General features: G+C 39.7%; 1 protein-coding gene across 2 annotated transcripts; it reads left to right on the forward strand.

The window, feature by feature from the left end:
• The first annotated feature begins 202 nt into the window (after positions 1–202).
• Positions 203–12,838, forward strand: miga2 (mitoguardin 2). 2 transcript variants are annotated; one of them, XM_014977983.2, is made up of 16 exons: positions 203–301; positions 1,620–1,828; positions 2,180–2,390; positions 2,478–2,593; positions 2,719–2,839; positions 4,170–4,297; positions 4,531–4,648; positions 4,807–4,913; positions 5,185–5,297; positions 5,564–5,636; positions 6,310–6,396; positions 6,502–6,600; positions 6,682–6,816; positions 6,900–6,953; positions 7,053–7,169; positions 9,372–12,838. In XM_014977983.2, exons 2-16 carry the CDS (start codon positions 1,733–1,735, stop codon positions 9,579–9,581), a joined length of 1,785 nt encoding a protein of 594 aa, XP_014833469.1. In that variant the 5' UTR covers positions 203–301; positions 1,620–1,732; the 3' UTR covers positions 9,582–12,838. The 2 variants fall into 2 exon arrangements, with proteins under 2 accessions (XP_014833469.1, XP_014833482.1); XM_014977996.2 differs by lacking the exon at positions 203–301 and having other exon boundaries at positions 1,086–1,828.
• The last annotated feature ends 827 nt before the right edge of the window (positions 12,839–13,665 follow it).

Genomic DNA, 13,665 nt, shown 5'->3' on the forward strand with positions numbered 1-13,665 from the left:
AAGAGTTAAAGAAAATTCAAACTGTGATAATTTTCTGCATTGTTCGCATTGGGATGGAAGAATCATAAACTTCCAGGTGCAACATAACACCTGCAAGTTGATTGGATTCCAGTAGTCTATGTCCCTCCCTTCCTTTATACTATTCGCTTAGAAAAGGTGCGCCCACAATTATCCTCCTCCGATTGGCTGAAGAGCGTGTCAACATCCGTGTATTTTCAAAGTCCCGCCCTAAAACAATGCTGTGCTGCCTTCACTGACGGTGACTTCGGGATGCCCTTCTCTGACGTCTTGGATGCTCACGGTATGTTGGTGTCGGAGAGGGATTATGTTATTAGTTGTTGGTCAGTGTTGCTGTACTTTGGTTGCTGCTGACACCTGTGAAGTGTCAGTTCAGAGCTCCATAGACCGAGTCATTCTCTGATGCAGTGAGGGGAACTGACCGATGGTCGAGGCCAGCTAAATGAGCTAGCTAATGTTAGCATGCTGGACATTTCAGAGCTGTCCCCGGCTGATTTTACCCTGGGTTTAGCAGAAATTTTTTTTAAACCCAGAGCTTAGTCTTGTTGTGTATTTCATGTAGAAATTCATGGTGATATTTACAGTATCGGTTTGTGATCTATATGTTTTGAATTTGGTTTAAATCTTATTTACAAGCATCCGAATACGGAACCGTTCTGTGATTTGTACACACTTTTCGCTATTTGGTTAAAAACGGCAGCTTTTATCAGAAGACGGCGACATTGGAAGTAGCTCCAGATTAATAAGTGCAGGCTGGCGCGCCATCTGCACTATAAGTGTTATTAGCTGATAAAGAAGCTGGTTTCGTGTCAGATTTCCCGAGATCTCAGGAAATCCAAGCTTGATTTCCTGAGATTGAATCAACTCATTTGTTGTTTGCCATGAAGCAAAAACCTTAAAACAAATATAGTTATAACTGTATGCATTTGCACCCTGTATTTAATATTATTTAGCAATAGATTGAGGCATTTTACATGCATCAGAATGAATCAATATGTGAAGGTCCTAATAAAATACAAATCCTCCTCCTACAAATAGATGGATCCACAATATGTATTAAACCGATAGATATTGCTAAAAGTCACAGATAAGGCTGGGTCTCTACATCATAAGTGGGTTTTGCTGGTTGGTATCTTCTGCAAAACATGTATAAGCATTGTCTTTTATCCTCTGTTCCTAAACCAAACATCACTCAGAATAATTACTGTGGCTTTAAAGTGTCGTTCTTGACCAAATAGGAAATCAATTGGTTCCCTAATGCTTTTGCCATGTTGATCAATACCAGCAGCAGTGTCCAAGTCCATTCCTCAAGAGCTGCTATCTTGGAACTTTTTAATGCATCCATTTTCCAAAACTCCTGCATCAAATGGCTCAACTCCCTCATTTGCATGTCATTCAGCTCACGTGGCGTTACGCCTATAAATGTCGGATCAAGTGCAACTTTTATCTTTTTTTTTTTTTTGGAATGAGTTAGGTGGCATCTCTCAACGCTCGCTAGATTTTATTATCTGTATTTTACAATCTATGAAAGTATCAAACCACTGCAGCAATGCCCATTTGAACACAAGTTGTGTCTCACGTGTTGTAGTGTCTGTTGTCAGGTTCGGACCCAGGGGTGGATGACAGCGGGAAGTGTGATCAGCGAGCTGAGTGTTGCGCTGGCCTGAGAGCGGAAAGAAAACCGTACATTTGGTGGATGTGAGGGACTCTTGAAATGTCACTGAGACAGCCAGACGGGATGTCTGTCGCCCAGGCTTTGGCCATGACTGTGGCAGAGATACCGGTCTTTCTCTACTCCACATTTGGACAGGTAACACCTTTTATGATAATGGTTACACTTATTCACAAATGTTTTCAAAACGACGTGGATTTTTTTTTGTCACATTTTTGCATTAGCTTTAAAAGATGCTGCTTGTTCAGTAATGTCATCCAGCGAACGCCTGAGGCCTTCACCAAACAGCTGAGATTACGTACATACAGTTGGACTGTCTTCACTGATTAGATGATTTCCTAAGGCGACTAGTTGGGTTTTTTAATTCTATTCATGGCTGTCGGAATAAAAGGGCTGAAGATTTTTAATTTTCGATCTTTTCCTTTTTAATTGTGACAATGAATACAATTCCTGGAGTCTGACGTTTCTCTCCATCCTTCCTGCTTTCAGTCCATATTTTCTCAGCTAAAGCTTTCCCCGAGCCTGAAGAAGGTGCTGTTTGCGACGGCACTCGGAAGCGTAGCGCTGGCCCTGACCGCTCACCAGCTGAAAAGGAGAGGCAGGAAAAGGAAACAGGCAGACCAAGTGAAGGAGGGCTCGAAGACCGTGGGAATACCCGAGGCTCTGCTGAAGACAGGAAGACCCTCATCTCTGAAGAGAGGTTTGCAACAAAAACCAATAGTGGGAGTTTTGTAAGTGTGACTTTCAGCTGCTCCTTTCAGCATCTCTCGCATCCTGTTTGTGACAGGCCCCATTACCAGCCGCCAGGTGATGAGCCCCAGCTCTCGGAGCAATGACACCATGAGTGGGATTTCCTCGCTGGCTCCCAGTAAACACTCGAGTTCCTCACACAGCTTGGCATCTGTTAGTTTCATACGTCATGGTTTTTCCATTGTTTGCATGTCTTTTGTCTTTTTTTGTTGTTGTTTTTTCCAGTTTTCACCTGTGTGTTTGATGTCTATGTCTCTGTGTGGTTTGTTCTGGCACAGACTAGAGTCCCAAACTCTCCCAACCAGCCAATTAACCCTTCCACTCCCTGGGAGGCGGAGCCTGTGGTGGAAGAATCGGGAGCGGTGGAGGATGCTAATGCAGAGAACCTGTATTTGATGGGTGCGTTGTCATGTGATATTCATGAACCTTGAAAGTCACTCTTTTTGATAGATTTGAGTCATAAGTTATATTTCTAATATATAAACAAAATTATCTGTTGAGATGATTTTGAAACCATCTAGAAGGTTCAAGGAATTTGTTGATGCATTGACTAGATTGAGGTTGATTTTTATTTTTATTTATTTTTTTGCTGTTTGCATCTTATTTCTCAATCATTTTTTTCTGCCATGTTGGAGCTTGCTACAATAAGCTTGAGTTTCCAGTGACAGAAACATAACCCCCTTTCTGCCACTCTGCAGGAGCATAAAGAGCTGATGTTGTGCTGATGTTTCAATTTAGATTTTTTCATGTTTACCTCTAAACAAGGACCAGTGCTTGGATGTCGCCATTTTTATCTTTGCAGCACAGAAAAAAAAAAGTGCTGTCTCAGCACCTAAACGTTGCTTAGTTTGAGCAAAGAAAAACTTTTTCAGGGACTAGATACATGATGTTCTGTGTTGAGATTGTTAGTTTTGCGTTTGACTCGAGACAAAACAAAACGATAAGAAGTCAAACTGGTAAAATATCATTGCCCTTTCCTGCAAAACCGTCTTCAGAAACTTGGGATATTCTGGAGAAAGAATCAAACGTGTTTGGAAGATGCGTTCCAAGTGAAATAAGCATATGTTTACGAGGGGGAATTGGTAAAATTGTGGACAGGAATTGTAAAGTTTCAGAACACACGCAGGAAAGCAACCTTAAAAGTCAAAGCAGACTAAAAGGACGAAGGGTATAAAAAAATATAGCAGCGCGATTTTAATCAATAATTATTTTTGCTGACATTCAAATGGCCACAGAACGATAACCCAGAAGGATCCAGGCAGTTTTTATCTGCAGTAAAATTCCACCTACATCTTTTGATTACCGCCTCAGCTCTCGCGTTTCAAAGACTCACCGGACAGAACCATGTTGGCTTTCCGCTCTTGTAAACCAACACGTTCAAATCAGAATGTTAATACTGGGCACCCCCTTTTTTTTTTTTTTTTGGCATGATGTGACTAATTTCCTCTCCAGTCCACTGCAGTTTGTTGAAAACTTAAGGTCAAACTCTGTTCACTTGACAGAGACTCGGAGTTACAGCGACATTAGTAATGCACATGTAATTAATTAGTTCATAACCAGTTTGCACTGGTACCCCAGTTTACCACTGGAAGGGCTTCCCATTTGATCCGTCAGGGATAAGAAAGTACATGGCGGTGCCGGGTTTTGTCCTTGAGATGTGTGTATTGCATCAGTGAAGCAGGTAATACTTAAACGGATTTGTTAGATTTTTTTCGCTCTCACTCTGTAGGGATGGAGCTGTTTGATGAAGCACTGCGAAAGTGGGAACAAGCCTTAAACATTCGTCACCAAGGCAACTCGACCTCCAGTAACAACAGCCTTGCTCTGCAGGGGGCGGCGTGCAGAGACTTTCTCACGGTAACCATCGCCACTAGAAAACCACGTTTTAAACTCTTGGTGCTCTTTTAAATTAGTTATATTTCTGGATTGTTTTGTTTTATGTTTTCCCTTCCTCAATGAAACATTGCCAGATTTGGTGTGGAACGCAAATTATATAAAACTTATAAAACTGAGCTCATCTAGAACTCTAGATTATAAATGATACTATAAAAAAAAAAAATCTTAATTTCCAATTTCCATCTTGCTTGTAGAACGAAGATCGTAATAAACTGTTTGCCGAGAAGCTGGAGACTCTCCTACACAGGGCGTACCACCTGCAAGAGGATTTTGGCGGCAGCATCCCAGCGGAGAGCGTACTGGCCGACTTTGGTAACAACCAGCTTCAAGATGAACCAAAAAAAAAAATAAATAAATATCTGCGTTTGACATCATCAATGAAATCAGGACCTGAAAAGTTAACTGCGGTTTTAATTCTTCATTACCCATATTGTTGTGTTTTATTTTATTTTTTCCTCGTCTGTCTTCAGAGAGCGAAGGAACTCTGATCTTGCCTCGCGTAGAGAGTTTCCACCGGCTGCAAGATGAGGATGCGGCTTCACTTTCGTCTGATGACTCGTTTTTCTCCGCTGCAGAGGTGAGCTGCTCTCCTCAACAACAACAAGTGAAAGTCGTCTCGTCTGTGTGTCAGCATGTGCATTTTTAAGCACTCGAAACGCAAACTTGCACTCATGCCTGCTGTTTTTTATACAAATAAATAAAGAGTAATTGGAAAAAGAATTGACAAAGAAATGTTTTGTTTTACGCTCTGTGTATCCCAGATAACATGGCAAGAAATGTCATCATGTTCTCCCTCCTTGTAATTAACAAAAAAAAAATAATTTCTTTAAACAAATTTTTCTGTGCAGCTGTTTGAAAATATAACTCTGGATGAGATCTACCCACCAATGAAGCCAGCAGCTCTGTATGAAGAAGCCTTGTCTCTGGTGCAGGAAGGCAGAGTGAAGTATAGAACCTTGAGGTAACTATGTAGATTATTTATTTTGCACAAGTTTGACCATTTTTGGTCCCTGTTTAGGTAATAAATCATGTCAAATTAGTCCTATGCAGTTACGTGCACCGTAAAATGAAACTACCTTAATCTTCCTACTGAGAGAGCTCCAAACTTTCCTTCATAAGCTGAGAGTTTGAATATTTCATTTTTTTTGTCACCCTCCTACTGCCTCAAATATAACTTGCTTTCCTCCAAACAGTCTGAAGTTCACTCTTCCTCTGTCTTTTTTCCAGGACTGAATTACTTGAATGCTACAGTGACCAAGATTTCCTCTCCAAGCTTCACTGTGTGAGACAAGCATTCCAGGTGTGTTCCTGCGCACAGGGGTTATTATTTTTTTATTATTATTTTTAACATTCTGCTTGTCTGCTGGTGCACTCGACAGGAGCCTCCTCAGGTTTCTTTCCTTGAGCCAAGTCCTGACTAAAGCTACCAGGACAAAAGGATCACATACTGTCCTGTTTGCTAAAAATAGACGAAACCAAGAGTCTTCACCTGCTTATGTGTGAACAAATTGTACAGCTGGAGATATGAAGTGTTTATTTGAAGTGCATTATTTATTTAAAACATCATTGCAAGGTGGGATAAATGCCGTCAGTGACTGAATGTTAAAATTTAAACCTTATCATTTAGAATCATTTTAGATCTCAGCTTTATTGGGCTGTTCATCAGAATCTTATTGCAAGCTTTAATTTCTGTTTTTAAAAAACTGACATATTTTGGTTACATTTTCACATCACAACCACAAAAATTATGTCTTTGAACACCAGTTCCCCTCTCCTCCGATAAACCTAAATAAAGTTTGTCAGATTTCTGCATGACAAAATACTGAACATTTTCATCGGGTCTGAATATTTTGGTGAGCCATTGTAATTCAGCAATTACAGTGGCTCACCAATGAAAATCTAGATGATATTTATGTATTCCACCTAACTAAATTACTAACTGTAATATGTCATGTTTCTCTTTTTTTGTTCAGGTCCTGTTGTTGGATGAAACTCATCGCACGTTTTTTATGGAGACGGGGAAACAGATGGTTTCAGGGCTAATGGTTAAGGCTAACAAGGTACAAATGATTCAATTAACTTCGGTTTGCATAAATTAACCTGCTTTGTTTCTATTTTTTTTAAAAAGAGATCTAAATATCTTATACATCTATATTGTGACCCAGAGTCCCAAAGCCTTCCTGGAGAGCTACGAAGACATGCTGCTTTACACCCAGAGAGAGGAAACGTGGCCCATTACAAAAATGGAGCTGGAGGGTCGAGGGGTGAGTGCTCAAGTCACTCCGATCATTTAAAACGTCCTACTTGAAACAGCTAAATACCGTCGGGTTCTTTGGTCGCCGCAGGTGGTGTGTATGAACTTTTTTGACATTGTTTTGGACTTTATCCTGATGGATGCATTCGAGGACCTGGAGAGCCCGCCCTCCTCTGTGTTAGCCGTTCTGAGGAACCGCTGGCTGTCTGACAGCTTTAAAGAAACGGTTAATTTCCACGCTTACATCCAGAAGCACATTTACCATTTCCTGGCAATTTCTCTTAAGGGACGTTTTCTTCTTCCTCTCAGGCTCTGGCGACCGCCTGCTGGTCGGTGTTGAAAGCTAAAAGGCGTCTTCTTATGGTGAGCCTGAGCCGGTCTTGACTGATCCAAATCTTTTCGCTGCTCTGTTTTTATTGATGACGTAGATTTCTAAATGCTTGTCCTAACTGCGCTCCGTAGGTTCCCGATGGATTTATCGCCCACTTTTATGCCATATCAGAGCACGTGAGCCCAGTTTTAGCTTTTGGGTTTTTGGGGCCAAGGCAGCACCTGAGTGAGGTTTGCACAATTTTCAAGGTGAGAGCAGAGCATACACAAACAAGACAAAAAAAATATTCAAAATGAAACACTGGTCACTTTGTTTGAAACGTTTTACATTTAAAATGCATGATTTATGATGACATAAACTTGCCTTTATTTAAAGACAACAGCTTTTCAATGTCAGTCCTTCACACTTAAAGGGATAGTTCAAGATTATTAAAGGTTTTGAGTCTTTTAAAAGTTTTAGAAAGTTAATATCTAAACTGCAGCAGAGGACTTTCTTGGTGTCTTAAATTCAGAAACGGAATAACATCTTGGACATTGAAGCTTGAGGTTTCTCACTCACTAATACCGACGTGTAGGGCTGAAACGATTCCTCGAATGGTTCGAGTACCTCGATTACTAAAATTTCTCGAGGAAAATTTACCTGCCTCGAAGCTTCGTTAATTTATGTTTTATTAGTTAGCGCACCGTGTTCCGGCCGGGACTTCATTTGCGTTGCGCGGAGCTCTCACTTCCGCCTCTGAGTTGTTGACAAAAGCTAAGTCTCAGCGGCATAAAGTCCAATCTTCAACATTGGCCCGTGGGGATTTTATTGATTGATGATAATGCCCGACTTTTTATCGTTTTTGGGGAACCAATAAGCATCCTTAAAATGACTGGGGGAATGCCTGGAGTACGGCAGCATTTCTCCTCCGGGGCTGCTGGTTGAAAGCGAACGGCGGGAAGAGCGCTGAGGTGAGCGGATAGCCTCAACAGGGCGGGCGGCTGAGTAGCTGATGCTTACCGTGTAAATGTAGCTTTACCGACGAACCGCACAATACATTTCATATCCCGGTCTGAAGAAACGGGTGGCGGAGCGCATCGTACATGGCTGGTAGATGAGTTTCTGAGTGTGACCAGTGAAGGTGTCGTAAATATCCCGTATTGCTTCCCCCCGTGTTCGTCCCCCGGTCTAACGGTTCGTCAGTCCGCTGGTCTATTTCCTCCCCTCCACCCCATGTTCGTTCATTCGCCCTCTCCTCCCACTCCAGGCGGCATTTCCCATATTTTCAAACCCAAAGCGTGACAGGTTAGGTGGCAAGGTGAGTTTAATTAATCTATTAAACTCACTGAAGATGAATACATAAACTAAAAGCTGGATTGTAGACATTTTTTATAAGCATATTTGTGAGCCTGCCTCTTTGTTATTAAATTCAATATAATTTCAGATTTTTCTATAACTTTTCTTCTGGTTAACTTAGAAAGTGAGCTATTATTGTTACAGGTTAGTTTTCTAAACTTCAAAAAAGCAACTGTTAGGGATGCTCAAATATGAAAAATTGGACTGATATTGATATCTGATAGTAACACCGGTATTATGCCAGATTTACCAATATTTCATTTTATAATTTTTTTTATCCGATTACTCGATTAATCGTAAGAATAATCGATAGATTACTCGATTACTAAAATATTCGTTTACAACAGCCCTACCGACGTGTTCGCATTTTGAATGAACACAAGAAACCATTACACATAAAGTCTTGCACATCACTGTCATATTTGTCCAAGACCAAATTCCCTCATACTCAATCTGTAATAAAAAAAAAAATCCCTCAATTTATTCCAATATGAAATCTGTATGCAGACAGTTTTTTGTATCTATGTTTCTTTTTGTGGTGCATTAGTTTTCGACAAACCTTCTACTACGACTTTATATCTATAAATAATATCAGTGTTGAATCTGTTGTGTTTTTTCAGGTCTTGATGAAATTTCAATAATATTTAAAACCTACTAAGACCAGACCATATTTTTTAGGAGTGTGTGTATTTTCTTTTTGCAATGACTCTAGGCTCACTAGAAACCACCCAAGCAAGAAATCAAGGCACTTATTACTGATTCAAACTTGTAATAGACCAGAGAAAATCATATAACTATCACCTCCATTTAGAGTTCACCCAGTTCTGGATGAGAGTTATGTACTGCAGTTGAGATATTAACCGTTTCTAACCTCACCTCAAAAATCTCGAGGTAATTCAGATGGTTGCAGTTTGCCTTTCTGCCACTAGATGTCATTAAATCATGTAAACTTGGGGCTTCATTAGACGAATTGCCACACAAAAGTGCAGGTCGATTTCCTTGAAGTAACTGAGTTGTCTTCTCGCAGCAGCTCACCAGGAGCTACAGGAATCTAATGCATAAGTTTCTTATTATGATATAAAACCTCTGTCATCTTCTCTCCTTTTTACCCGCAGCAACAAATAGTGCAGTACCTCAAAGATATGTTCGACCACGACAAGGTCCGCTTCACCTCCGAGCAGTGCTTGGCCGAAGACATCCTGAAACTTTCCCACCGCAGAAGTGAGATCCTACTGGGCTATCTGGGAGTTGACAGTCTGTTGGAGCTCAACGGAGCCATGCCCAGAGACGCTGAGGGCTCCTACGGGACCAACAAAGTGTCATGAAGCGCTTCGACAAAGAGTCTGAACTCCGCATTGATCTCTGCACCGAGCCCTTGTTCTGTGACACACTGAGAACCAGCATTATTCAGTCAATTGTTCATCCTTTCCTCCATCTGTGCTCTTAAACACAACGACATGTCATGGGATTTATTTCACCAGGTCTCCTTGTTCCTTCTAATGAGGGAGAGCGTCTGAGTCCTGGATTCCTCTCGTCCCTCGTGTTGCCGCTTTGTTGCGTATCCAGAATGACTGTAATCAAATTATCACAGGCGTGTGAGGACTTGTTCCTGCCTCTACCTCTGCCTGGGGGCGATTCAGATGCTTGGCGAAAACACGGCTGACAAACACTTCCAACACACGAGGACTTCGCCTTCTGGTGACCCAAACGAGATTCTTCTGAGAAGTGTGTTCATCACCTGTGGGTTTGGGCTGAATACCCGCCTTCACTCTGACGAGCAAAGAGAAAACGTGCTTTTGTGTTTTATGTGAAAAACTGAAGGTTATTTCTTAATGAAATCGCTGCTGCTCATAGTTCTTGAAATAAGAGAGGCAAGATGGCCGTCCCTAAATCCTCCTTTATTCCAGGAGTTCCAACGAGCTGAATAACACTGAGACGTATCTGATATGGGGTTTTTGAACAAATAATCTAAAACTGGTATTTCACGATCCAATTTGGCTTTTAGTTTGAATTTGAATTGACTATTCCCTTGGCGGACTGTCAGGAAATGACAACTAAATACAAGCATAAAGCGTAAACTTCAGAGCAGAGGAGAACTGAAACTGGCATCCGAAAAATGTGTTAGATAACACGGTTTGTGAGACATTTCTCTATAAATGTACAATCATCATGAATTAATTTTTAGAATCTGTTCAGTTTTAAAGCTGCTAACCGGGCTTTTTGTTAAATCAGTAAGACTTGCCTTAGGTATAGCCTGTCATCTGTAGATTGTGTCGTGGCGGGTTTTTTTTGTTGTTTAGTTATGTGATTTTTACTTGAGATAAAATCTACCCTCTCAAAAACGAACTACCATGTATAATGCCTCTAGTGACATCACACCAGGCACCTCATCCAAGTTCATTTGTTTACACCTATTTATTTGTTCAACCTTAATTGTGTTTTTAATTTAATTCCCTCTTCAAAGGTAAATGCTTGCACTCTATCAGGCTACAGCCAAAAAGTTTGAGCCTCATGCGAGAACGCTTTTATGGATTTCAGGAAAATTTGGTTACAGTGAAACACGGAAGCTGTAAAAAGGACCGGTGCATACAAGATCCATGGTAGCGTCAGCCATTTCTCTCAGATCGCAGGAGTCAAACTTGGAGTCAAACGTGCAAAGTTAGCCGTCAATGCAACGTGGAATGTTTCAGTTCTTCTGCTTCTTGTAATGTCATCGCCCCCACATAAACACAAATTCAAAGTTAGTTATTTTCTTGGATGTGCTTTAAAAAAAGTTTTTGTGAAATTCTACAGTGGAACTTTGTAATTTCATTGTCAGTGTTCAATTGGTATCAAACAGTACGCCTCTTGGGAGTATGTTTAATCTTCTAAATGCAAGCTTTTAGAATAGGTTACGATAAAATTTCAAGTGTTAAAATATTGAGCAATAGCACCAAGTAATGAAAAGTATGCTTTTGGAATCCTAAATTTGACTTTCTGCATCAATGTTTGTCTCTTTGTGAGCTACGTTATTGATGACGGTACGGAAAAATAATCTCTCTTCTCTTCAAGTATAGTCACGTAAACCAGTAACTTATTTTCCAAATGCATTGTTTGTGGATTGACTTGAGTCGTTTAGGTTAGACTCCCAGCTATTGCATAAGCTGACTCCCTTATGTTTTTTTTTTTTTTCTGGAATTATGCCATCCCTTTTAACTTGCTTAGTCAAGTACATCTGACAAATTCAAACCCTCTGGGGAAAAAAATACTTACTGAAAACACACCCTCAAATCACTGCAACGCATACATTAAACTGAGACGGTGCCAAGTGGTAGGCGTACGAGTGATTCTGGTGTCATGAAGGCTAGAAAGTGAAGGAGGGAGTTGTAGCTTACCTAAGTGCACTGATGGAAGCCCTGAAGTTTTCTGGGTCACAGAAACCCACATTGGGGCAACAAACTGCCTAACTAAATTGACCTTTTTTTGTGTAATCCTTCACTACTAGTGGTACTACTGTAAAGATGGAGGCACATTGTAGTTCAGATATTAAACTGACTTCATTAAATGAATCATCAAGTATCTATATTCATTTGAATCACTGGAAGAGCAGCGGTTAAGTTTCCATCTCGTTCCAATTTTATTCCAGTAATTCGTCAGATCAACAGCTCTTTGGCGTTATTTTACTTCTGTTTTGTGGCAACGATGATCCAAACTCTGCAGTTGTTCTAATGCACTTAATGAATTCATAGCCGAGAAACGCTGCTCATCCTCCTGAACTGTTCTGACCTCGCATCGTCTGTACTGTTGCTTTTATTGGACAGCGGTCTGACTTGAAGCAGAGCTGCAAATGTGCGAGGCGTTCCTGCAGTAAATGGTTTGGTTTGCAGCTTTGCGTTTTTAACCGATTTGCACTTTAGCAGGAAGATGAGGCAGAAAATATTTCTTCTTGTAAACGTCAGCTTGAGAGTTCCCATGTACAAATTGTCAGATTATTTATTGCAACACATGACTTCTATGTATAAAATGGAGCTCATATCTGCTGTACAGTCTAGCAAAGTTATCTTAAAAGAAAAAAACTATATTATGAAAAAAAGTTTGTACAATCACAAGGTTTTGTTGAAGTGCCCATCTTTAAATTATTTTAGTTTTGCTTTGTGCGATATGATCTGAGATGAAATGCTTTAATATGTATAACCTGTATGCATCACGGAGAGGTTTTTTTCCCCCTTCATCTTTTCTGGATAAATGAACTGCCTTTGCATGTTAGCATTGTAAGTTCTTTAAAATGCATCAGCGTAGCACTGAACATGTACTAGACCCAAGCTCAACCTGATTTGCTGGATATTTTAAGTTCTAATTAGATCAAATCTAAAATAAAATGTATGAATTACTACAATTTAAGCATGGGCTGTCATATTTAGATTATTTTAGACTTTAAAGAGGGTTTCAGAAGGCCAAAATGTTTATTATTCCCCCTCCCCTGACTAATGTATGCTACATTACAGGTGTCCTACTCATGCCTTTTGTCTTTTCTATTGTTGTATTGCACTGTCTGTAAACTGATTTACATCCTCCGTATTAAATCTTATTTTTTGTTATTAAATTGGTGTTAATTGGGTTTCCTTTTGATACCTTGTTATATTTCACATTAAAGTTGTTTACATTTTTAAAAAGTGCAACAAATACAAATGAGTTTATTGTAAATTTATGTTTTAATAAGTTTGGATGGCAATCAATATCCATTTTACACACCTTAATCCAAAGTTGGATGTTTACATGGATGCTATTCTTTTCTAAGGTAAATCTTAAATTCTTAAATGCCAGACCACTGGACGTCCTAAAACTAAATATACTTAGCTGAACAACAGCGTCTTTTTACTGGGTTTCTGTGAACCCAGTAAAGTCTAAATATAAGTATATATTCCATAATATATTAATATTATAATAAAATATTCCACAAAATATTAATTATATCCTCCTGACTACCAGTAGTTCATTTTTGTCCTCTGTAGAGGACATTTCTAAACTTGAATATCTCCCACTCCCTGCATTCTACTGAATTAATTCTTTTTGGTATCTGGAGAGGACATTTAGGGCTTTTCAATGATACCACATATGAAGGGGTGGGACTTTTGTTCGTATCTTTTTCTAATACATAAAAATTGTGTTCATCAGTAATAACACATTCTATGGGACGAGACAAAGTAAGTGCATAAAACCTTTTATTACCTTACGAAGAATGTGGGATTTAAAAAAAATGGTGATTGGACAATATTTTTTTTCCTGGTAGTCAGGAGGATAAAGACAGATGGATATTTTTGCAGTGTTGTAATTTTTATGCTGCATTGTTTCTCAGTGTATTTTTGCATAAGAAGCTCAGTTGTTCTGTATGTGTGCAAATTTATCTCTTTCTGTTTATTTTTTTATCCA

Source organism: Poecilia mexicana, unplaced genomic scaffold (genome assembly GCF_051168715.1).
Source record: "Poecilia mexicana isolate PSO_F unplaced genomic scaffold, ASM5116871v1 scaffold_12, whole genome shotgun sequence".
In the NCBI taxonomy this organism is placed as follows: domain Eukaryota; kingdom Metazoa; phylum Chordata; class Actinopteri; order Cyprinodontiformes; family Poeciliidae; genus Poecilia; species Poecilia mexicana.